General features: G+C 39.6%; 1 protein-coding gene across 1 annotated transcript in view; it reads right to left on the minus strand.

The window, feature by feature from the left end:
- LOC114028462 (MICOS complex subunit Mic10) overlaps window positions 1–26,900 on the minus strand; it is a 43,075-nt gene extending 16,175 nt beyond the window's left edge. The window contains exon 1 of the mRNA XM_027842697.1: window positions 26,731–26,900. Within this exon, the coding sequence (XP_027698498.1) occupies window positions 26,731–26,794 (64 nt within the window). The 5' untranslated portion in view covers window positions 26,795–26,900. The remainder of the gene's footprint in view (window positions 1–26,730) is intronic.
- Between the last annotated feature and the right edge of the window lie 532 nt (window positions 26,901–27,432).

Consider the following 27,432-nt stretch of genomic DNA (forward strand, 5'->3'; position numbering starts at 1 on the left):
CATCATCATCATCATCATCATCATCATCATCATCATCATCATCATCATCATCATCATCATCATCATCACATGTGAGGACACTGAGGCCCAGACAGGTTAAGTGATTTGCCCAAGGACGCAAAGTGGTCAATGGGGAATTTGGAAACCCACCCCTACTCCCACCCCAGCTTCCCCCCCCCAAAGATATGAGTAATGGATACTGTGACATTGTCTGTTTTACTTATATACTAATCTACATCAAGATGTGGGCAAATAATATAACTATTCAGTCAGCAGTGAGTAGATATGAAAAAAGTCTGGGAGAAGTAAATTTCACTTTGAGGACACTTAACAATAATTTCCCAGGCTGTAAGAAGTCGGTATAAAAAAGACTGGAAGACCTGGATGGAGTCCCAGCTCTGTCACTTATAAGTCATGTGACCACAGCAAAGTCTCTATCTTTCTATATCTCTGTAAAGCAAGAATAACAAACCTGAGCCATCCATCTTATGAGGTTGTTGGATGGAATATGTCTGTAAACTAAAAAGCACTACAGAAATGTAACTTCTTATGACCAGGGGGGCCACCATTTAGTAAACTTCTTTCATTGCTCTTACACAAAAAAATTGAAATAATTTCCCAAAGTGAGACAAATATTTAATGGCTTTCTTGACAACCAGGCCTTAAACTTATAAAGCATGTTGTGACTCAATTTATCAAACATTTTATAAAGCACGACACTAGGCTCTCCTGAAGACACAAAGGAGAGATAAGAAACAGTGCCCTGACTTCATGAAACTCGAAGGCTAGAAAGGAGATAAAATAAAGAAAGCCCCAGTAATAAATCATCTCCAAGCAGCCAGGGCCCATTGATTTGCTCAGTGCCACTGTGGAGGGAGCCAGAGGTGGAACTCTGGGCAGGTTTTCTTACAGACGGCACTGCCTCTAGCTGTCACTGGTATTAAAAATAATGGCTTCCTACATACCTAATAGATGAGCTGTTCTTCTGATAATCCTCTAGCTACCTGCTCATGAATATAACCATAGTTTTGTTCTAAACTGCAATTATAAAAAGATTCTTTTAAATATTTAATAAAACTAGATTTATGTCTTAGCAAATTTTCATTAATTCCAACTTGATTTATTTGCAATAGTCATATTTTCCTGTCCAGCCACGTCCCTATCAAAGCTATTACCATCATCAAGGGCATTTATTATGACAGAACAAAACAGGAACATGCCTTCATAGAAAAATGCCCCTGGGATTGAATTCTGTGAGAACTGTATTTCCAAGAAGCATTTCTTATTTATGAAAGATGTTCAGGGCCCTATTAAAAGGGGGAGGGGGAAATAGCTTTAAGACAGCTCCAATCTATCTTAATCCTTTGAGGCAACTAGATTTTCAGGTGTCCATGCTTAAAATGCCAAGTCATGTAAATTCTCAAAGTGAATTAAAAAAAAGATATCAGTACTAAAGGTACCAAGAGCAGTTCTGATATGCCTACATCAACTTCTCAAAGGCCAACATTATTAAAAGGTCTTCAAGAATGTGATCTTAAAAGTGGATATTTCAGGGAAACTTCACCCTATTTATAGCCTCTTCCAGTTAACCAGAGGATACAAGAACAGCAGGAAGTTCCCAGGTAGACACTAATTTATGGGTCTCAGGTTGAAAAAAAGAAAAGCATTCGGCAGGTGTGTTAGTAAAGTTTAACCCACTGTCTTCTATGTATCCCAGAAGACAAATAAAGATATATGTTGCCTTAAGAAAAAGTCAATACATGAACACTGACACTTACAAATAAAATAAATAAGAAGTTTAATTTCATAAAAAGATTTTTTTCCAGAGAGAAAAAAGTATCCATTTAAACAGCTTCTCAGAGCACATAATGCAGATTTTTGACTTTCTGAATTCTGACTCTAACTCAGCTTTTCAGTAAATTTCAGCTTTTGCATAAAGTGAGGCATGAATTGATAATCCCTGTTACAACGATTACAGCGGGAAACTGAGGCTAGTGGACTGATTTAGTTTGGCGACTTTTTGGTAAAACTGACTGAGTATCTATGCTAAGTCCAACACCAATATAGTGAGCCCCAAGGCGCTGGGAGCTACTAGAGCCTACAGAGGAATGAACTCACCCATTTAGGAAATGAGCAGGGTCAAAGCTTTCTATGCTGATCAGTGGTAGGATCAGCAGTACTTCCAACCAGTCTGAGAGAGTTAAGGAGACCCAACCTCAATAAATAAATAAATTAATTAATGAAGTGAGGCATACCCAGAGAGGCACTTAATTTAAATGGAACTGGGCAATTTATTTGGGTGTTCAGGTTATAGGAAGCTAGGGAAGGGAGCCTAGAGATTTATAAAGGGGGGAAAAAATTACAAATTAAACCATCAAGAAAAAACATGGAATAATGTAAAGAACAGGGAATTTGACATCAGAGGACTGAAGGTGTTCAGCTCTGCTGCTTATGACTTGTTCAAACTCGGGAACTCACCTCACTCCTCCGAGCTTCAAATTCCCAGTCATCACATCATGAGGGTAGAACAAGATGTGGCTTGTGAATGATCAATTGCTTCCAGATCTAAATTCTCTGATCACACAAAACAAAATCTCTGACACATAGGGTTTTTTAGTAGCCATGTATTATGAAATGGCTGCAATAAGTAACTGAGGTGCAAATAAGCTTTATTTTTTCATCTATATGGTGCTGATGACTTCTTGCACCAGTCATATCCTGCTCTATCCTGCCCTTCTCCACACTGAACACTTCCTTTTTAAAAGAAGAACACTTAAATTGGGAAAGATGACAAAAGATAGAAAGAATCAATATTTAAGGGGCTGTGGAAGGATGGGCACACCAATGGAATGTTGGCAGAGCTATGAATTGGTTTAACCATTCTAGAAAGCAAGGGGGATTACATTATTTCACTGCTAGGTCCAAAAAGGCCAATATCAAAAAAGAAAGACCCATATCTACACCAAAATATTTATAGCAGCGCTTTTTTTGTAGTAGCAAAATACTGGAAACTAGCTAGCTGTCCAATGATTGGGAAATGGCTAAGCAAGCTGTGGTATAGGAATGTAAACAAATATTACAGAGACAGCTAGACTGAGCAGTGGCTAGAGCACTGGACCTGGAGTCAGGAAGAACTGGCCCTAATTTAACCTTGACACTCACTCACTAGCCATGTGATGCTTTGCAAACCTTGAAGTGCTATATAAATGCTAGCTATTGTTATTACTATGCTATAAGAAACAACAGATGTGATGAACTGAGAAATGTGGAAAGATTTATATGAACTGATTCTGCAAAGAATTAAGGGGAACCAGGAAAACAATATGTACAACGTCTACAACAACATAAATGAAAACAGTCAAATGATTAAAACTGCATGTCATGAAATTATAATGACCAAGTTTGTAGGGGCAATTTATTTCACCTCTAAGTGGCCCAGGCAAAACACTATGGCCAATTTCAGGCCAACTGCTGCTAATCTCTATCAGTTGAGGGAATTTTGACCATGAGTTCCCTAAGTCTGGACTAAAAGATGAAAAGTATATTAGGGCTCCAATCAGAGTGGAATATTTAGGACCTTAAGGCTCTGACTATGGTAAAACTAATGGATTCCAATTTAGTCATATGAAATGGATGCCAAGAAACTGGCAGCTTTCCTGTGGTTACCTTTCCAGTAAAAAATGGATTTTACCACTTAAATCATTTGCCTCACTTAATTATTTAAAACACCATAAAAACATACTTCCTAAAAGGAACTATTACTCATTTACAGGTACAAGTTCTGACAATCAAGTACATTTGCTCTAACTTGTAAACATTTGTCAAAGTAAATCAAATCCACTAACCTTTCAGCAATTATGTTACTTGCCTTACAGAAACTGTAAATTATCCTAAGGATTTTGATAAAGGTTTAAGTAAAATGAAGAAAACAAAAGTAAGCTAACTAATTTTCATTCCCCCCCCCAAAAAACAATGTAACTACTTGATTGAAGAGTTTTCTTTTTCCAACTAAATTACTAAGCTTCAACAATTTTCGAAAGTAAAAATGCTTAAATAATTCCCATTGTTCTGTTGTAGTTCTGGTGGTGTGAGGAATAGAGCACTGGACTGAGAAGCTCTTGGTCTGTTAGAGCTCTGAATCTTCCACTTACCAACTGCCTGGTTTTATGTTAGTCACATCGCCTCTCTAGGCCTCATTCTTCTCATTTGTAAAATAAGAACTACTTGCATTATTTACCTCACAGGGTAGGATCAAATGTCATAAAATACACAAAGTGCTTTGGAAACTTTCAATGCTAGATAAACATAGGCTATGATCATTTCTCCTACTCAATTTCCCTCACATATCACAAGCCACATCAATCAATAAACATCTATTAAGCATCTACTATGTGCCAGACCCTATGGCTAAGCATATCAACCCAAAGCTGTGGGTGTTCTTCACAGTCCTCATTTCTTCTCTTTAGACTCTCTTTACTGATGATCTCATCAGTTCCCATAGATTCATGTGTCATCTCTATATAAAATATTCAAAGAACTATATATATCCCAGTTCCAGGGCCTGGGAAAACTTTGCCAATCTCTTTATTCTAGTGCCTTCCCTCTGCCAATTATTTCCTAGTTATCCTGTAGTGAGTTTGTTTGTACAAGGTTGCTTGAGTGCTATCTCCTCCATTAGATTGTGAGATCCTCTGTATTCCTGGCACTTAGGAGGGTTCCTGGCACATAGTAGGTATTTAATAGATGATTACGGACTGACTAGTTTCTAGCCAATCAGTCAATAATCATCTATTAAGTGTCTACTAGTGCCAGGCACTGCATTAAGCACTGGGAATACAAAAAGAGGCAAAATCCCTTATTTGGCATTCAAAGCCCTTCCTAACCTAGTCCCCTCCGACCTCTCCAGTCTCCTTATACCTTACTCCCTCCTACATATTCTTTAACCCAGTGACACTGATCTCCTGGCTGTTCCACAGACGAGACACTCCATCTCTGCTCCAGACATTTTCTCTGGCTATACCCCATGCCTGGAATGTTCTTTCTCCTTATCTTCACTTACTGCCTTCCTTGCCTTCCTTTAAGTCCCAACTAAAATCTCATCTTCTACAGCAAGTCTTTGCCAACCCCTCTTAATTCTAGTGCCTTCTCTCTCGTCATTATTTTCTATTTATCCTGCATAAAATTTGTTTGTACATACTTGTTTGCCGGTTGTTTCTCCCAGTAGATTGTGAGCTCCTTGAGGGCAGGGACTGTCTTTTGCCTCTTTTTGCATCTCCATTGCTTAGCATAGTGTCTGGCACATGATAGGCACTTAATAAATGTTTATTTATTGATTGATGCTAGAGGCAACAGAGAACCACTGGAGTGTATTGAGTGGGGAGGTAACACGGTTCTTCCTGCACTTTAGGAAAATCACTTTGGTGGTTAAATGGAAAATGGATCAGAGTGAGGAGAGACTTGAAGACAGACTCTGCCTGAGGAAACTGAGGCAAACCGAAGTTAAGGGATTTGTGCAGGACCACACAGCTACTACAAAAGCCAGATATGAAGTTAGGTCTTTCTAACCCGGAAAGACTTACATGAAGTGACGCTAAGTGAAGCAAGCAGAACCAGGAGAACATTGTACAAGGTAACAAGAACACTGTGCGATGACCAACTTTGATAGACTTAGCTCTTCTCAGCAAGGTAATGATATAAGACAGTCCCAAAAGGCTCATGACGGAAAATGCTATCCACATACAGAGAAAGAATCATGGAATCTGAATGCAGATTGAAGCATGCTATTTTCTCTTTGTTTTTTCCTTTTTTCTGACTCTTCTTTCACAACAAGACTAATGTGGAAATACGTTTAATGTACATGTATAGCCTACATCAGATGGCTTGCCATCTTGGGGAGGGGGGAGGAAGAAAAAAATCTGGAACTCAAAATCTTATAAAAGTGAATGTTAAAAACTACCTTTACATGTAATTGGAAAAAATAAAATACTATTAAATGGAGAAAAAAAAAAGAAATTAGGTCTTTCTGATTCCAGGCCCAGCACTTTACTCACTACACCATCTAGCTGCTTCTCTAAGAACAAAATGGGGCATAATAAAGAGATGTTACAAGGGTAAAATCTACAGGCCCTGGCAACAGATTGGAAAAGGGGGGACATGTTGGATTTAAGATGTCTATTAGACATCCAGTTTAAGATGTCTGAAAGGCAGTTAGAGATGTTTCAAACTAGATGCCCAATAGACTTAGCATGTCCAAAACTGAACTCATCACTCCCTGCTCTACTGCTAACTAGTTGTCACCCCTCAAATGACCTGTTTAAAAAGGGGGGGGAGGAAGCTGGACTAGTTAACTTCTAACTCTGGATGCTGTGCCTTCTCCCCACCTTTAAATTCCACCCAAAAATATATGAGATTTCACAGGATTTAAAGCTAGAAAGGCCTTTAAGAAATCACCCAATGACTAACTAGTCTAACCTTCATTATACAGATGAAGAAACTGAGGCCCAGAAAGGTTAATGGAGTAGCTAGAGTCACAAAGCTTGGAAAAGTGGCAAACCAAGCCGTTTGGTACTGAATCCAATGTTCTTTCTACTGCTTCTCACATGATTTAAAGCTTAACAAAAAATGTCCTCTTCCTCCACTGATACTTCGCTGCCACCAACCTCTTATCCAGTAATGGTCTTGCATCACATCGTATGTACTTATGGTTATTTCTGTTTGTCACACATCCCCTACCAGATATTCACCATATGACAAGGGTCCTATTTAAACTTTGAAAAAGAAATTTTTCACCATTCCTACCAACAACTTCTGCAAACTGCTGAAATACTGAATTTTTGTCCCTTCTAGCTCTAACATCCTCTTGACTACTACCATGACCCCCCCCAATTACAAGTTTTTCATATGCTCAGTGCTTACATTATTTATTCTATTAAGGGCAGATTCTGGGCCTCAAACTCAATTTATACCCTGAACGTATTTCTAAATAAATATGAACAATTCAGTTAACTTTTCTATAAACTGGGTTTAATCTAGAACTGACCTTCAATTACACTAGTGGTTTAGAACTCACAAATAAAAATATTACCCTAACAAATTATTTTTATAAGTAAATATTATTTTGTATTTTTACTTGGCTTCAAAACTGGAATGCATATGCCAAATTAAACAATTCAGCATATTTACTAATAAACTGTTTCAAACCACATTTTCTGAGAGCATGAAACCAGGGCAAAAGAAAACTTTCAAATATCTATGTTCATGTTCCATACAGTACCTAACTACATCATTCTGGGCTGGGAACAGAAAACGTTTCTAAAGTAAAATCACAACTTTTCATTATCCAAACTGGAGTGACAAACTGAAACTACATTTCTGTCCAACTATTGTTTGAAAATAGAAGTAACAAAATGTTTGCTAATTCAACAATTAGCATTAAATAATTTGAAACCAAAACAACTTGAAGATTTTTGAGGCATTCTATTCTAGTCTAAATTAGTATCATCTTGAGAAGCAATGAAGATATCAATTTGCATTACAATCAACCAAAAGACAATACTCGGTGAGCCACCAATACACTGTGGTAGCCCACATCTGTATAACATAAAGATCTTTTGAAGAAAAAAACCATTTCCTTAAATTCTTTTTCCAAAGCTTCAAAGGCCCCTTTATGAACAAGTGTAAGACTTTGCATTTATCTTTATTACGTTTCATCAAACTTGATTCCATACTTTGTGCTTATCTGTCATAGTTCTGAATCCTGAATCTGTTAAAGGCTAATTATCCCTCTCAGCCTGTCACCTGCAAATTTCAGAAGCGGGCCATGCATGCCTTTACTAATGTCATTGATAAAAATAAAAATGCCCAACTTAGAAGAAAGTGATTCAAAATTATAAGGATAAGAGCCATTTCCCAACTGACAAATGGTCAAAGGATATGAAAAGGCAATTCTCAAGAGAAGAAATCCTACAGCTATCGTTAGTCAAAAGAAAAACAATGCTCCAAATGATTAACAATTAGACAACTGCAAATTAAAATAATTCCAAGGTTCCACAACACACCTATCAGATTGGCAAAGATGACAAAAAAGGAAAACAATAAATGATGGGAAGGCTGTGGGAAAACAGGTACACTAACATAATCTTGGTAGACCTATGAATGTGAATAACCATTCCGGAAAGCAATTTGGAATTATACACAGAAAGTCACTAAACATGGTATGTGTGTCCTTTGACCCAGCTTTGCCACCGCAAGGCTTATACTCAAAAGTGATCAAAGAAAGAAGAAATGGTTCTATGTACACAAAAATATTTATATTAGCTCTTGTTGTGGTAAAAACCTGGAAGCCAAAGAGATGCCCATTAATTGGGGAATGGTTGAACAAACTGTGGTATATGAAAATGATGTAACACTAATATGCTATAAGAAATGAGAAAATAGATGATTTCTTTTTCTTCTTAATAGTATTTTATTTTTTCTAATTACAAGTAAAGATAGTTTTCAACATTCATTTTTTAAAAATTTTGAGTTCTAAATTTTTCTCCCTTCCCTTCCCCCTCCCCAAGACAGCAAACAATCTGATATAGGTTATACATGTACAATCATGTTAAACATATTTCCACATTAGCATAATTTTTTAAAACCTAAGTACTATATTACAGAAAATAAAATTACTCATAACTTCTGAATACCTACAACAACTGATTGATCAAAACCACAGATCACTGCAAGAGAAAAAACCCATACTTAAAATTCCAATGTTATTTAATGATTAAATTTTACAATTTCAACAACAAATTTCAGAAACAGCCAGGAGAAAGACCTTTAAATATGAAGAATGCAATTTGAATAACCCAGGATTACTCTTGAGTTGTGAGATAGCGAAGAAAGAATGGAATAGAATATTTCAAAAAGCTAAGGAGCTCAAGCTGCATCCTAAAACACCCTGCAAAGCTGAAGCTAACCATCAATGAAAATCCTTCAATGGAGGGAGCCAAACTACTCCCTTCCCCCACCCCCCAAAAAGAATGGTAGTAGGATATTTAACTTGTAAACACACTAAGCCAGAGAAACACTAGAAGGCTATTGTTGAAAAAAATAAACTAAAGAATAAAAGAACAAAGGAAGATCATCAAGGGACCAAAAAAAAAAAAAAATCTAAAGAACTTAAGATTTTAGGGGAACTTAAATAATCAGGAAAAGAGAAAGAGGCAGACATGAATTAATACTATGTGGAATAAATCCCAATTCCCTACAAGTGAATCATATCTTTTGTGGGAGGAACAATACAATAGAAAGTTGGGTGATTGAGGAGAGAAGAATGATAAAGGAGGTAGAAAATATATCCCAATATACCCAATATAAGGTAAGAAGGGAGGCGATAACAATTTTTTTAGTCACCCAAAAAGTGTGGAGTACTGTACAAAAATCAGATATAAGCAATGCAGGACAAGAGAATGCAATGGGGGAAGTGAAATCTCGATGACTCAAGACACAGAATGTTTCCTCACTTGGCAATGTTCCCTTCATGAATTAATATTGCTAAGAAAATTAAGTATGGGGAAAAAAAAGCCAAAAAAGAAGCGGAAGAAATGATAAAAGATAAAGACTTACACCAATAGGGAATAGGTTAGGTACACAAGACACCGTAATAGTAGTAGTAGTAGTAGTAGTAGTAGTAGTAGTAGTAGTAGTAGTAGTAGTAGTAGTAGTAGCAGCAGCAGCAGCAGCAATCTCTTTGACAAACCCAAAGATCCCAGTTTCTGTGATAAGAACTCAATATGTGACAAAAACTGCTGGGAAAACTGGAAAAGAGTATGGTAGAAACTAGGCATAGACCAAAATCTTACACCCTCTACCAAAATAAAGTCAAAATGGATACATAATTTAGATATAAAGGCTGATACTATAAGCAAATTGGGAGAGCAAGGAATAGTTTACCTGTCAGATTTATGGACAACAGAAGAATTTATGATTAAACAAGAGATAGAGAACATTATGAAATGCAAAATGGCTAATTTCGATTACATTACATTGAAAAGTTTTTGCACAAACAAAGCCAATGCAACCAAGATTAGGAGGGAAGCAGAAAACTGGGAAAGAATTTTTACAACCAGTGTCTCTGATAAGGGCCTCATTTCTAAAATATATAGAGAACTAAGTCAAATTTATAAGAATACAAGCCATTCCTCAACTGACAAATGGTCAAAGGATATGAACAAGTAGTTTTCAGAGGAAGAAATTAAAGCTATCTATAGCAATAAGGAAAAAATGCTCTCAATCACTATTGATTAGAGAAATGCAAATCAAAACAACTTTGAGATACCACATCACACCTATCAGGTTGGCTATCATGACAAAACAGGAAAATGATAAATGTTGGAGAAGATGTGGGAAAACTGGAACATTAATACATTGTTGATGGAGTTGTGAACTGATCCAACCATTTTGGAGAGCAATTTGGAACTATGCCCAAAAGGCTATAAAAATGTGCATAGCCTTTGACCCAGCAATAGCACTTCTAGGGCTGCATCCCGAAGAGATCATAAAAATTGGAAAAGGACCCACATGTACAAAAATATTTATAGCAGCTCTTTCTGTGGTGGCAAAGAATTGGAAATTGAAGGGGTGCCCATCAATTGGGGAATGGCTGAACAAGTTGTGGTATATGAATGTAATGGAATACTATTGTGCTGTAAGAAATGATGAGCATGCAGACTTCAGAAAACCCCTGGAAAGACTTGTGTGGACTGATGCTGAGTGAAATGAGAAGAACCAGGAGAACGTTATACACAATAACAGCCATCTTGTTCGATGACTAACTTTGATAGACTCTTCTTAGCAATGCAAGGATCTAAGACATCTCCAAAAGTCTCATGATAGAAAATGCTATCCATATCCAGAGAAAGAACTATGGAATTTGAATGCAGATCAAAGCATACTATTTGCTCTTTTTTTGCTTGTGTTTTGTTTTGTTTTGTTTCTTCTTTCTTGGGGTTCCTATTGGTTCCAATTATTCTTTACAACATGACTAGTGTGAAAATATGTTTAATAGGAATGTAGAGCCTATATCAGATTGTGGGCCATCTTGTGGAGGGAGGTGGGGAGGGAGGAGGAGAAAATTTAAAACTCAAAAGCTTGTGGAAGTGAATGTTGAAAACTAAAAATAAATAAAAAAAATTTTTTAAAAGGTCAGAATGAAAGAGTAGTTGAGCAAAACTGAAAGCTAAATACATTTGAACAATTGGAACGGACAATATAATTTACATTCTAATTCTAATAGGGGAAGAAAAAGAAGCAAATGTCCTCTCAGAACTCTATTGTCTCAAAGAGTCATGTTATTGTTGTTCTTGTTCGGTAGTGGGACTCTTTGTAATCCCATTTAGGATACTGGAGTAATTTGCCATTTCCTTCTCCAGCTCATTTTACAGATGAGGATACTGAAGTAAACAAGGTTAAGTGATTTGTCCAGGGTCAAACAACATCTGAGGCTGGATTTGAACTCAGGAAGATCAGTCTTCCTGACTTCAGGCCTGGCACTCTGTCCACTGAATAACCTACCTGGCCCAAAGGGATCATAGAGAAAGTTAAATAAGAGACAGAGGACCTGAGGATGGTTTTGTTGATGGGCTTAAAATAAAAAGAAAAGGGAAAGGGGAACATATTGAGGAGGAAAGGAAGAGGAAGGAGAATCTACTATCTCAAATAACAGTTGCATGAAATGAAGTTTGGAAGAAGGCATAGAGGGCATGGTTATCTCATGAACCTCACTTTTTGAACTGGACAAAATAAAGGTGAACACATACAAAGAGTTTGCTGTAGAAATACATTAAACTCAATAGGGAAATAGGTAAGGACAGGAAGAGAAGAAGAAAGACTTAACCATACAGGCAGGACAGGTGAGGGAACAGTCACAAGCAGAACTAACTACAATGTTAGAGGGTGAATTGTGAAGGAGAAATTAAAAGAATAAAAACCTGTGATGAGAAGAGAAGGGCAACGGAGTAGAAGTAGGTTTCTCCAATTATAGTTTATTAGTGTTGAAATGAACTTTTAGTTTCCTTTTCACTGCCTTCTTCTCTGTAAAGAGTTGAGCAGGGGGCAAAGAAAAAAGTACAAGAAGATAGGAGGGAGGAAAATATACAATTAACAGTCATAACCGCAGATGTTAATTATTAAATTATGAGCTTCTTGAGAGCAGGATCTCTTCTTGCCTTCTTTTGTATCCATCCCCAAGATTTAGCACAAAGCCTAACACACATAGCAGGCACTGAATAAATGTTTGTTGACTTGAATAGGATAAATTCACCCATATAACAAAAGACAATATCAGAATGGATTAGAAATCAGAATCCAACAATATGTTGCTTATGAGAAACACACAGAGTTTTCAGAGTTATAATAAGGAGCTATAGCAAAAGCAATTAAGTAAACTCAAAAAGCAAGGATAGTAATCATGATTTCAGCCAATGTGACAATAAAAACAAACATAAAAAAGGTAAGTAGGGAAACTACATTATGTTTAAAAGCACCATAGATGACGAACCAGTATCAATACTTTAACATACCAAATTAAAGGATAAGTTAATCAAATTGTAAGAAGTAGATAGTAAAATCACAATAGTGAAGGACCTCAATATACCCTTTTAGACCTAGACAAAGACAAATAGTCTTGAATAGAACTTCAGAAAAATTAAAAATGATAAATCTCTAGTGACTATTAAATGGGAATAGAAAGGAATTTATGTATCTTAGCTGGGCATAGCACTTCTCAACAAAAATTGACCATATATCAAGCAAAAATACCTCACAAACAAATATAGAAAACTATCCAGGAGCCAATCTACTAAGACATAGTCATGATAAACTACATGATATTCCTTTGGCCTCCCTATAGACCTCAAAGTCAATGGAACAAGGGTCTCTCCGTAACCCCATAATCCCCAAATAAGGACCCAGTGACACAGGCAACAAGTTGGTAACGAGAGCACAGTGCTTACCAATGTGAAACTATAGCACTCAGAACTGAGTGACAACAGGGCCATGACAGAAATAAAACAGAATCATATCTGAAAGAGTCTCATGTATAACACCACCAAAGGGTCATCCAGCATCTACCTGTTCACTTGCTGCTGCTCCTGCTCCTGCTCCTGCTCCTTCTTCCGAGTATTTATAAGTAGTATATTATCTCATTTTATCCTCACAACAACTTTGGGAGGTAGCTACTATTATCCACATTTTATAGATGTTATGTGACTTGCCCAGGGTCACACAGCTAATAACTATCTGAGGTAGTATTTGAGCCCAAGTCTTCCTCATTTCAGGACCAGAATTCTACCCACTGTACCAACGAGCTCCAGGAAGCCTTTTTGTGAAAGGGAATATACCACATATTGAGGCAGCCCATTACACTCTGGAAAAGTTCTAGTTGTTGAGAAGGTCTTCCTTAACCTTTGGCCTAAATCTGCCTCTCTGCCTCTTCCACCCAGTGCTCCTAGTTCTGCCCTCTAGGGGCAAGCAAAACAAGTCCAATCTTTTTTTTTTTCCCCATATGCCAGATGATCAAATATTTGAAAACTTTTTTCATTTCTACCAACTTTTCTTTCCACTTTCCCAGCTCATATCATCCATCTCTTCTTCAGGCTAAACAGTTGCAGTTCCTTCAAACGATCCTAACTATGGCATGGTTTCCAGTTCCCTTGCTCTCCAGATCATTGTCCTCCCTAAAATGTGATATGATCTGACCAAGGCAGAGGACAACAGATCTTTAACTTCCTCATTCTGTACATCATGCCAATCTTACTTCAGTCTAGAATATTAGCTTTTGGCTGCCATATCACACTACTGATTCATACTGGGCTTGGAATTCACTAAAACTCCCAAATCTTTTTCATAGAAACTGTAAGCTAGCTATGCCTCCTCTATTCTGTACGTATGAAGTTGAGGCTTTAGCCAAAGGAAAAAAGTCTACATTGGCTGCCATTATATTTCTTTAAAAATAAAAGTTAATCTCTCCCTCCACACACTCCCAACTAAGCAAATTTTTTTTAAAAATACACACACACTGAAAAATGAAAGCCCTAATACATAGCTACATAGTCCTATAAAATAAATTCACACATTGGCCATGTCCAAAAATTCATGTCTCTGTATCTTGACTTCATCACTTCTCTATCAGGAAGTGAATGGTGAGTTTTATTCTTCTAGACTTATGATTAATCATTTCTTTGATTAGAATTCTAAAATCCTTCAAAGTTATTTTTCTCTATAATATTATCATTTCATAAACTGTTCTAGTTCTGCCCACTTAAATCTGTATATGTTCATAGAAATCTTCTTACTTTCCTCTAAAATTGTCTATTTCATCTGTATCCCCAATACTTAGCACAGTGTCTGGCACAAAGGCTATTATTAATAAATGTCTAGTGACTTGACAACTTCATCATTTATTATGGTGTGATAACATTCCATTACATTCATATACCACAATTTGTCTAATCATTCTTCAAGAGGATCTCCCCTTAGTTTCCAATTTTTGGCTACCATAAAGAGTTGATACACACACATACACACTTGTACATATAGATCCTTTTCCTCTTTCTTTGATTTCTTTGAGATATTGCTATTAGATTTCATTTTATTAGATTCAGCTCATCATCTAAATACGCTGATATGATCTTTCTATGCATCTCAAATGTCATTCAATAGGTTAGCTATGCACCTTCAGTTTGTTATCACAAGTAAATCAAATGAACATACTTTCTATTGCTTCAAAAAACTATGGTCCCTCATTTTCTCATCCCTTACACCAAGCATCCAGGAGTTTAGATACCCTAAAACTGGTACAGAAGAACACCATCCAGGCCCTGCCACTAAACTAGGTTCCAAGGTACCTTCCAGTTCAAACATTCTATGATTATATCACCTCTCCAGACATTTTAGGATTTTGTCACTCCCTATCAGTATGCTTGAGCCTAAATAAGATCTAAGATATGTTCTGAGAGTAGGCACTCAGTTATCCAAATATAATGTGTTTGAAACTGGACTTTCTTATAGGCTCAGCAGACTCAGTTTTACCTCAAGAAGTAGCTCTGATAATATATAAATTATTTTCTATTTTCATTACCAAGACCCTGAGACTTATACATACTCAAATGAAAACTACTTACAAGAAAATATTTACCAAAAATAAATTGTAAACATTTAATTAAATGCTAAAAGAACATAATAATTAAAGTCTGATAAAAATTTTAAATGAATTCACAAATTTAGTAAAAATAAAATTATGGTTGCTGACATGAAACAAATGGATATGGCATTCAAAAATATAATATTCCTCATTATTTTAATTTCCTGCAATGAGATTATTATCACAACCTAAACTAACATCATGTTCAACTTGTTTAAATACAAAAGAATTCTATGGTTTATGTTATTTGACTGACTACCCCAAACACTCCTTAGAATCACTTAAAATTTCCTAATAGGGATTTACAAATACAGCTGAATTAAAAGGTTGTTAAAACGTTCAGAAGTATACAAGATCAAAAAAGAAAACTGGTAGAAACCCATAAAATGCTTAACTTCAAATGTAAATTACAAAATGCTAATAAAAATTTGTTTACTAAGTAAGTACTTCAGCCCCAGGCACCATTCAACTGAAATTGCTTGATCCAAAGTTAGAAATGATCTCTTAGTTGATAAATCAAATGGTATTTTCTCAGTGCTCATCTTTCCCAACCTCACAGTTGTTCATCTCCTGGACACTGTCTTCTCTCATTGTTTTTATGACTCTATTCTTCCCTGGTTCTTCTCAGTCTTCTTCTGCTTGTTCTTCATCCTTGTCAAGCCCATTCACTAAGGATGAACCCTTGGGGCCTGTCCTGGGTTCTCCTCTGGTTTTTCTGTATACTAGAGGCAGGTAGGTGAAGCAGTGCATTGGGTCTGGAGTCAGGAAGACCTGAGTTCAAATCCAGCCTCTGACACTTTCTAGCTACAAGACCCTGGGCAAGGCAAAACCTATCTGCCTCAGATTCCTCATCTATAAAATAAGTTAACAAGAGCATCCACCTCCCAGGGCTGTTGTGAGAATCAAATGAAATAATATTTCCAAAGTACTTTGCAAATCTTAAATATTATATAAATGCTAGCTGTTATTATCATTTCACTTGGTAATCTCATCAACTTTGACAGATTCAATTATAATCTGTGTAAATGATTCCCAGATCTACATTTGCAGTTTTGTTTTGTTTTTTTGCAATTGAGGCTATATATACATATATATATATATATAAAATTTCTTTTTAGTTTTCAATATTCACTTCTATAAGATTTTGAGTTCTAAATTTTCTCCCCCTCCCTTCTTTCCCCCATCTCCAAGACGGTGTGCAATCGATATAGATTATATGTGTACAATCACATTAAACATATTTCTACATTAGTCATGTATAAAGAAAAATTAGAACCAAAAGGAAAAACCACCGAGAAAAAAGAAAAAAAAGAGAGAAAATATGTGCTTCAACCTGCATTTTCTGGATGTGGATAGCATTTTCCATTACGAGTCTTTTGGAACTACATTTGGAGTTCTAATATCTCTCCTGAGCTTCAATCCCACACGACCAACTTTCTTTAGGACATTTCAAACCAGATGTCTGATAGGCACCTCAAACTCAACATGTTCAAAATAGAACTCCTCTTTCTCCCCAAACCTTCCCCATTTCTCAAATTCCCTATTACTCTCAAGACACTTTGGCTCACAACCTAGACTCCTCATTCTCTCTCACTCCACTTATCTTTGTACCTTTGTACTGGTTGTTAACATGCCCAAAAGGCTCTCCCTTACCTCTCCCTTAGTTTTCCTGACTTCCTTCAAAATTCAGCTCAAAAGCAACCTTCTATAGGAAGTCTTTCTCAGTTCCCCCAGTTGCTAGTCTTTTCCTCTCTGAGATTACTGCATATCTACTTTGTCTATATCTAGTTATTTACATGTTGTCTCCCCAATTAGAATGGGAGCTTCTTGAGGGCAGGGGTTATTATTGCTGTTCTTTGAATCCCTTAGCACAGAGCCTTTCACTTATTAGGTACAAGACTTGGTGAATGACAAGTCTGTAAAAGACTCAGTAGGCAACCTGGGTTGCTTAGTATTCAAGACATCAGAAAGGTAACCAGAGAGATAAACTGATTCCCTCCAGATTAAAAATGAACAAGAATGTTTAGTGGATACGCAATGCACAGTTTACAATAAAACTCAAACAGATGTTACGCAAGATAGAAGGTGTGTATGGATCATAAGATTAACAGCTGGAAGGGACCTCAAAATCCAGCTAAAATTCCTGTTTTGAATATGAATGGAATAGCAATTCAAAGAAGTGAGAGATCAATGTGGGTCAAAACAATCTCAGAAAGGTTCATGGAGGAGACAGCCCCTAAGCTGAGCTTTGAAAAATAGGCAGGATTTGGAAAAACAAAGTAAAGGGAGGTAGGGGCAAGGGGAGAGAAGGGAAAGGAAAGCTGAAAGGGTGAAGAAGTGCTTCACCTGAAGGATAATGTGGTTCCCCTAATCCTCCTAACTTTCTCAGATAACACCACACTGCTCCTGGCTTTGACTTACAGCACTCATCTGCCCCGTCTTCTAATACTTCTGACAGAAAACTCAGCTATCCCAATAGGTCTTCATTGATTAGAGGAAGCTGTATATGGTGGATAAGGAACTGGCTTTGGAAATAGGAAGATGTTAGTTGTGTGAGCCTGGGCAGGTCACTTGACCTCTAAGAACCCCGGGCCACTCTGTGACACTCTAAAACTACCAGAAAGTGATGACTTGAGCTGGCTGAGGGATTTTCCTCACCCAGGAGTTTCCTATATCACTGAAATCACAAGTCCAATTCCCATCCCTGTTAAACACCAAACCATTCCTGTACTATATTAAGGTTATTGATTCTGAGCTAGAAAGTACCTTAGGTCAGACCATCCTAACCCTTGATTTTATAGATGAAACTGAGGCCCAGAAAGATTAAGTGATTTGTCTTGTATCACATATTTAGTAAGTATTTTTATTGTTCCAAGACTTTTTCTATGTGAACCTCACTGAGATACTTGGAAAGAGCAAGATATTAATACGACTGCAAGGGGCAAAGAACTAGGTCTATGTCCACCCTCTGCCATCTATTTGCCCAGTGAGCCTAGACGAATCCCTTACCCTTTCAGTGCCCCAGGTAACTCTTTTTTTTTTTTGGTGACGGCAATTGGGGTTAAGTGACTTGCCCAGAGTCACACAGCTAGTGAGTGTTATGTGTCTGAGTCTGGATTTGAACTCAGGACCTCCTGACTCCAGGGCTAGTGCTCTATCCACTTCCCCACCTAGCTGCCTCCCCCCATCCCTCCACCCCCCTACCCCCACTCCTACCCCATTCTCGGTAACTCTTTAGGACTAAGTTGCAGAGCATCCAGGAATGGTAGTCTCCCAAGCAAGATGGCAGCCTTAAGGGGTGGCAGCTCCTCTTAAGCTCCATTCAGCTCCCACCTACCTATTCCAGTAAAACTCTGAAGTTGCAGCAGGTGGAATAATGATTAAGAAATCCAATGAAAAACTATAGTAAATGATTTCTTCCATCTCAGAAATACAGTAGATTGGCCAGAAGCCTGAGGCCACAGTAAAGGGGCCCACCTACAAAATCAGTGCCAACACTGCCCAGAGAGACATGTGTAACCTGCAAAGCTCTATGCCTAAAGGCAGCAAAAGTAGAGGGCTTACTCAGAGAAAGCCCAGGATGACCAGATAGCCTCAGGGTGGGGACTGTGTAAGTGGGCAGTGACCACAAAGGTGCCACAGCACTCAGAAGGGACACCCCAGGGCTCTGAAGTCCCTAACACTGTCTTAAGACACCAAAGATACTCCTGCAGGTCCAGATTGAGATGTCTAACTGTGGAAGGTGGAGGAGGTTAACACAGGAACCTAGGGAATTCAGTGAGACTATGCAGAACCAGCTACACCACCCAAAACTGAATCATGGGGTAGAGATTGGCCTTGGCACAGAGTCGTGATTCAGGAATTAAAGTTAGAGAGATGAATAAATCAAAGAAAACACAAACCAGTACAAAAATTATCTGGAGAGCTCCAAAAAGAAGAGAATAACTGGCTGCAAAAGACAGTCAAAGAAAAAAAATGGACTTTCTGCAAGGACTACATGAATATCTATAAGAAATGAAGCAAGAAATAAAAACTCTGAAGCAAAGGAAGACCTTAGAAGACAGATTCCTTGAAAATTGGAAACAGACCAAAGAGAAATCAATGACCCCATGGAACAAGAAATATTAGAAGAAAATAAGAAGCAACTGACTTGAAAAATAGGCCAAGAAGAAATAATTTAAGAATCAAGAGACTCCTTGAAAACCATTATTTTTTTTTTTTAAATCTGGACACTACATTTCAAGAATGAAATAGAAATTAAATGAAAATTTCAAATTTTCTGCCCAGATCTATTAGATCCAAAGGTCAAAGTAAAGATAGACAGAACCTACCAGTTACCTCGGGATAGGGTGTTGGGGGGGATGTGGGGTAGGCGGAAAAGTCCCAGGAATGTCATAATCAAAATCCAAAGCTTCCAAGTCAAAGGAAAAAAATACTGCAAGATCCGGAAAGAAGTTCAAGTACCAAGGAACTACAGTCAGGATCACAAAGATTTAACAACTTCTAGTACACACACAAAAGGAGATCTTGAATACTACATTCCAAAAGGCCAAAGAGATAGGTTTACAATTAAGAATAACTTACCCTGCAAATCTGACCATTATCCTACAAAGCAAAAATGGAACTTAAAGGGATAGAAGTTTTTCAAACTAGAGCTGAGAAAGAACTTTGAAATACAAACACAAAAATCAAGAGAAACCTAGAAAGGTAAATTTACTCCCCCCAGACTCACAGCTAGGTTCCTCCTCAGCAAGTACTTAAAAGAGAACCAATTTTGAGAAAGTTGCTAAGATGGTGTAGATTTCTAGGCATTTTGTCTATTGTGGTATTTGGCTTTTCTTATCAATGAGGAAATGGAAAGCACTGGATCATTTCAAAACTTGAAGACAGCTACAGGAACTCTAACTCATTAATGCCTTTCCAACCTAATTAATCATTGGAGTACTGGGAATTAAGGACCACTGGTTTTGAAACCAAGTTCCTTCAAAGTCATCTCACACCTGAATATGATTCTGTTTCAGACACATCAGGCAATTTCTCATTTGCATACACACACACACACACACACACACACACACATACACACACACACTCTTTTGCAGCGGAGGGGGGAGCCCAGATCTGTTTGTCATGTGGAAGCACTTCTCATGTTGAAACTTATTCCATAGACAAGGGAATCAGCAAACCATCTGCACCTTAAATCCTCCAACACTGAGCTTTCTGAGGCACAAAGAAGTTAAATGGCTTACCTATGTAGCCTAGGAGGCTGATGGAGTCCTATATAGTAATAAAGAATTGGGATTAGAAAATAAGCAAGTCTGGAAGAGGGAAGAGTTTTGGGGAAAAGATAATGAGTTCAGTTTTGGACTAAACTGTTGAATTTAAGATATCGGTAGAACATCTAGTTGAAGATGTCTAATAGATAGTTGGACACGTAAGACTGGAGGTCAAAAGAGAGGTTAGGGCTAGATATATATATATATATTAGAGAATCGTCAGCATAAAGACGATGGTTGAAACTATGGGAGATGATGAGGCCACCAAGTGATATAGTATAGAAGAGAAGGCGGCCCAGGGCAGAGCTCTGTGGGATACCCAACATTAGTTGGTGTGACCTGGATAAAGATCAAGCAAAGGAGAATGAGATGGGATTAGTCAGACCGCTAGGAGAAGAAGCAGGAGAGAGTAGCTTATCTTCTATGACCTTGGAGATCTTCTGGTGCAGGGATTCCTAACCTTTTTTGTGTCATGGCCTCCTTTGGCAATCTGGTGAAGCCTATGAACCTTTTCTCAGGACACTGTTTCGAAATACATAAAGTAAAATATATAGGATTGCAGGAAGTTCTCAATTTATGTAAATTCTGCAGACCACTATGTAAAGCAATTTTTATGTAATGCAAATTTGCCTGCAGACACAGGAGAGGGAGGGAGGAAGACAGGAAAAGGGCCACACACCCGTGGAAGAGGGGGCCAGCACATATTTCAAGGACATGAGGAGGCCAGAGACACAGGAGGGAGAGCAAGAAGAGGAACACGAGGGGGCTGTGGCCAGACACATGGGGGCCTGGCTGGAACCAAGAGAAAGAACACTCAGTGGGCATATACGATGGGATTGGACAGACAGGAGACGACAGGCAACTTGGGGGGGCGGGGAACCAGACACATGGTACTTGAGAGCAGTAAGACAGAAGACAGTAGGGGTTGGACATGAGGTAGTTTGGCAGAGTGGGGCAAAGGTCTCCTCTCTCTGCACCAGAGGTCTCAAACCAAGCCCCCAATCCTGGGACAGTGGCGCATCCATTCTTCTGCTTTCACTTCCAGGGTTTGTTCATTTTTTTAGGTTTTTTTCTGGGGGGGGGGGGGGCAGGCCACAAAGTGCCAAGCTGAGGGGCAAGAACAGAGCACAGTACTGTACATTAAAGTTAACATGGGTGCTTTTCTGGAATACAGATTTCTTTCAAAATTCTTTTACATAAAGTTGAATTTGTATAATGCAAATTTTCATAAAGCAAAAACTGTCTGCACAAAGGAAACCAACGTATTAAAATACAGTTATCAATATATTAAAAAAATAAGTTTTCAGCCTCCAGATTAAGAGCCCCTGAGTTAGTACAACAATCACCCCATACCCCAACACACCCTCTGCCCCTTATGTGTGAGGAAAAAGTGAAGTAACTTGACCATGATCACTGAGCTGCTATCTGGAACTAGTGGGAACCAAGCCCAAGCTTTCTTACCCAAAATTCAGTGTTCTTTCCCCTATACTCATCACCCCTTCTTCTGGACCACATCCTCACTCACACAAATGGTGGGCAGGTTGCCCATGAGACCCCACAAAGGAATCACAAGTAAACATCCTGGCCCAAAGGAGTGTCATAAGCCAGGTCATATCGCAGGTCGTTTTAAAAGGCAAGATGAATGTCTTTAATTGTTAATAAAGCACTTTCCTCAGGGCAGCTAGGTGGCTCAGTGGATGCAGCACCGGCCCTGAAGTTAGGAGGGCCTGAGTTCAAATCCAGCCTCAGACCAAACACTTGACACATACCAGCTGTGTGACCTTAGGCAAGTCACTTAACCCCGATTGCCTAACAAAACAAAAACAAACAAAAAACAAAACACTTTCCTCATAATAATCTTTCTTTTTTTGTTGTTGTTTTTGGTAAGGCAATTGGGGTTAAGTGACTTGCCCAAAGTCACACAACTAGTACATGTCAAGTGTTTGGTCTGAGGCTGGATTTGAACTCAGGTCCTCCTGACTTCAGGGCCGGTGCTCTATCCACTGCGCCACCTAGCTGCCCCACCTCATAATAATCTTGTAAAAGAGATTGTGCAAGTACTGTTATCCACATTTTACAGATTAAAAAAATGAGGCGCAAGAATGAAGAGATTTTTGCCCTTCCTTCCCTAGGATAATTAGCATTTATGTTGAAGTTAGAGCTGGGACTGTCCTCAGGACTCCTGGTTTCCTAAAGCACAGATGTCACTACATCAAACCCCATCCTTCTCCCTGACCCCCACCTCCACTCTCTGTGGCATATTTCTCACCTTTCTTCACAGCAGCTTCCTCCCTTCCCCCCACAGCTTTGCACCTTCCCTCCATACTGTCTGCCCCCATGAGAAGCTAGGTGGTGCTGTGGCTAGAGCTCTGGGCTTGGAGTCAGGAAGACCTGAGTTCAAATGCAGCCTCAGAAACTTACTAGCTGTGTGACCCTGGGCAAGTCACTTCACCTTCTTTGCCTCAGTTTCCTCATCTATAAAATGAGCTGGAGAAGTAAATGGCAAATCTCTCTAGTATCTTTAAAAAACCCCAAATGGGGTCACTAAAAGTCAGACATGACTGATACGACTGAACAGTAACACAAGAATATTAGTTCCTTGTGTGTAGGCAGTCTTGTTTCCTTATACTGTTCTCCCTATCATGTCGTGCAATGCCTGACACATAGCATTATCTATCTGTCTAGCTAATACTCAGGAATAAAATACTAACTCCTCTCTCCAACATTTAAAGCCCTTCACTACCAGACTTCAGTCTACCTTCACAGGTTAATTACCTTTTCTCCCCTCACTCACTCTACCCGCCCCAGTCAAACTTGTCCTACTTGCTGTTCTCTGTATAGTCCATTTCCTGCCCCCAGGCCTTTGCACAGGCTCTTCTCTGTGCCTAGCTTACGTCCATTCTCTTCCTTGCCCCTGGTAACCCCAAGCTTCCTTCCCAGCACACCTCAGGTGCCACCTCCTTCAAGAGGCCTTTTCTGATTGCCTTGGTTCTTACTACTACCTTGTATCTATTTCATATTTACTCATCTATGAGCATGTTTTTTTTCTTACTCTTCTTCCTGAGGAAAAGGTACAACTGTTTTGCTTTTGTGTTTATATTTATATTTCCCGTTGCTATGCACAAAGCAGGTACTTAATAGAGGCTGGGTGGGTTGATAAAATTCTAGTACTTTTCCCTCTACACTCTGCTGTCATTTTAAACCTCTAAACTATTCACAGAGAAAGTACAGCATAATGAATAGAGGCTTGGCCTTTAGAATTTGGAAGCCTTCTGTACAAGTCTCATTTCTGGCATGGACTCACTTTGTCTCATCTTGGGTGTCACCCTGCACCACAAAGGCCTGTTGATTTCACCTTTGCACCAGCTCTCCAATCTGCCCCCTTCTCTTCCCTTACACTGGCACTACTCTGGTGCAAACACCCATCACTTCATGCCTGAACTGTTGTAATAGCTTCCTGCTACAAGTCTCTCCCAACTCCAGATAATCCTCTAACCAGTCACCAAAGTGATTTTCATAAAAAGTAAATCTGATCATGTCACTTCTCTACTCAACAAACTCCCAGGGGCTCCCTATTACCACCAGATATAAAATATCACCACCAATATAAAATCCTGTCTGGCATTCAAAGCCATTTATAACCTGGCCCTCTCTCCCTTACACCTTACATCCTCACCCCCCCCACACACACACCTTCTCTTCAATTCAGGGACACTGGCTTCCCTGCTGTTCCTCAAACAAAACACTCCAACTCCAACCACAGCCATCCCTCATGCCTAGAAAGCTCTTCCTCCTCATCTCTGCCTCCTGGCTTTCTCTGGCTTCCTTCAGGTCTCAGCTAAAATCCGTCTTCTACAAGAAGCCCTTCCCAATCCTTCTTAATATGCCTTCCCTCTTCCTATTACATATAAATATATATAAATATTTCCTATTTATCCTGTCATAGCTCATTCATGCATAGTTGTTTGAATGTTGTCTCCCTCATTAGACTGAGCTCCTTGAAGACAAGGGCTGTCTTTTGCCTTTCTTTGTATACCCAGTGTCTGGCACATGGTAGCTACTTAATAAATGTTTATTGACTGGCTGATCATGAAATTGAACCCAGACAAGATCAGCCAATTTAACCTTCTCTTTTTATCCTGTGACAGGAAATATGCCCAAAGTGATACAGGTCAAGTAGCGCCATTACTAGAATTCATACGCAAGCCCAGCTACCTAAAATCCACTGACTTTTCCACTACAATATACTGCTTCCCTATGTTCTTTGATATGTAGCTTCTCAACTGAAATTGCTCTCTCTAAAATTGCCAAACCTAATAGCCTCAATCACTTCAATCATCCTTGACCTCTCTGGAGCATGACACTGCTGACCACCTCCTCCCAGATACTTTCTCATCTGAGAATTTTCATGACCCTGCTCTCTGCCAGTTCTCCTCTTAACCTGTCTCCCTGCTGCACCTCAGTCTCCTTTAAACACTTCACAAGCACACTAAGTTTCTGTCCTGGACTCTCTTCTCTGTCCTCTCTACATTCTCTCAATTTGGTGACCTCATCTGCTTTGCAGGGTCCATTATGATCTCGATGTAGATGATTCCCAGATCTATATATACAGCCCTAGTGTCTCTTGACCGATAATCCCACATCACCAACTGCCTAGTAGACATTTCAAACTAAAAGTATGGTAGGCATATCAAACAGAACTTATTATCTTTCCCATAAATACACTCTTCTTCCACACTTCCCAGTTACTACAGAGGGGCCCACCCTCCTTCCAGTCGACCAAGCGCAGAACTTCAGTGGCATGCTCCGGCCTTCACCATCACTCTCCCCACACATCAGGAGCCAAATCTTGTTCCTCTCTACAGCTCTAAAATATATCTCCTTCTCTCCACGCACACAGCCAGCACCCTAGTTCAAAAACTTTTGCAATAGCCTCCCATTTGTGTTCTGTCTCAAATCTCTTCTCCACTCCCATCTATCCTCCATGCACCTGCCACAATGATTTTCCTAAAATGTAGGTTTGACCATTTCCCCTTTTCCAAATAATAAACTCCTTATTACCTCTAAGATAAAACATAAGCATCACATTTTAGCATTTAAAGCTCTCTTCACAACCCGATACCATCCAATCTTTTCATTCTTCTTAAACATTTATTCTTGAACTCTACATACCATGGTCAAGCCACACTGGGTTACTTGCTGTTCCTCACACAAAATGTTCCATCTCCCATCTTCATGCCCTTTCATATCCGGAATCAGCCAATCATTCAATAAGCATTTATTAAGCACTTACTACATGCCAGGTACTGTGCTAAGTGCTGGAGATTCAAAGAAAATTAAAGAAATGAAAAATAAAAAATAAAAAATGAAAAAACCCTGCTCTCGAGAAACCCACAAGCTACTGAGGAACTTTACTAAATATGTCCATAAACAGGCATAGAAAATACACAGATGTAAGGAAAGGGAATAGACAGTAAGGAAAATCTGAAAAGGCTTCATATAGGAGGCACCAAATTAAGTTTCAAAGAAAACTAAAGTTTCTTAGGGGCAGAGCTGAGGAAAGAGAGCATTCCAGGCAAAGAAATGAGTGCAAGGACACAGAGACCTAGGAAAGAATAGTGTCACAAGAAATCCAGGGAAGAAAGAGTATCCAGGAGGAAAAGGGGGTCAGCAGTACCAAAGGTTACACAGAGATCAAGAAAAAGGCCTAAGAAAAGGTCATTAGATTCAATAATTATGAGATAACTGCACTCATTCCTCAGCATCCCTCTGAATCCCTCAGCCCAAGCACCACCTCCCCCCACGAAGCCCTTCCTGGTCCCTCCCAGGCACCAGTGCCTTCTCTCCCCCCAAATCACACTGTATTCGTTTCTGTACATGCTTAGGGACGTCTATGTGGGCCCCACCACGAAACCCAATTTCCTCAAAGACTGCCTGGGGCACTTCTGTTTGTGTCCCCATCACCTGGAAAAGAACTTGGCTCCCACCAAGCACTGAATAATTATTTACTGCCTGAGTCCCTTTCTCGGGGGTCCCCAGAGAAGGTTACAGTTGGAATAATCCTCAGAACACAGGATGTCAGAGCTGGGAGAGCGCTTGGAGATCTTTTTCAGGGCAATGACTGCCCCTGGGTCCCTTCCCGCTCCAGCTCCAGGGCCCCAGGAGGCCAGGTCCTGCCCCACGCAGGCCTCGAGCCGGGGCCTTTTTGCAGTCCCGCCCACGGGCCGCGCTGCCCAGGCCTGCCCTCGACCCCGGGCCCCGGACCCTTACCCAGCTTCACGACAGTGTCGGCCAAGCACCGGTCCCACTTCCTGCCGAGGTCTGTGTCGGACATGTTCCCTCGCAGCAGCCGCGGCCCCTCCAGCGCCAGTTTCACGTCCAGCCTCAGCTCCCTCACAGCCGGCCTGGGCGCCCTGACACCGGCAAAGTCTCGCGAGATGTCCGCCACCTTCGGCTCGAATCTCCGAACGAGAAGCCGGCGGACCAACTATCGCGAGATTGACCTGCTTGGCTCCGCCTTCTTCCGGATGTCCTCTCGGTTTGTCGTCAAGGTGACAGACTGTGAGCCTCCCTGGCCTGACCTTGGAGCCCGGCCTGCAGGGAGCCCAGCGGCGGCGGGAGTCTCACAGAAGTCAGGGCTGGAGGCCTCCTTGTGGCCTGGGAAGTGCCCTCGGTGTGCGTGCCCGCGGCTTCTGGCGCAGACAGGTTCATTCATTCAATTCATTCATTCTTGTAAAAAGCTGTTACTGAGCCATCAGCCATTTATACCTGCGATGAAGCAACTGACGTCACTAGTATCAGAGCTGGAAGGGCCTTAGAACACTGGATGTCAGGGCTGGGAGGGCTCTTAGAACACTGGATGTCAGAGCTGGGAGGGCTCTTAGAACACTGGATGTCAGAGCTGGGAGGACCCTTAGAAACACAGAATGTCTGAGTTGGGAGGGCTCTTAGAACATAGCATGTCATAGCTGG

Source organism: Vombatus ursinus, unplaced genomic scaffold, assembly GCF_900497805.2.
Source record: "Vombatus ursinus unplaced genomic scaffold, bare-nosed wombat genome assembly UNPS02014884.1, whole genome shotgun sequence".
Lineage (NCBI taxonomy): Eukaryota > Metazoa > Chordata > Mammalia > Diprotodontia > Vombatidae > Vombatus > Vombatus ursinus.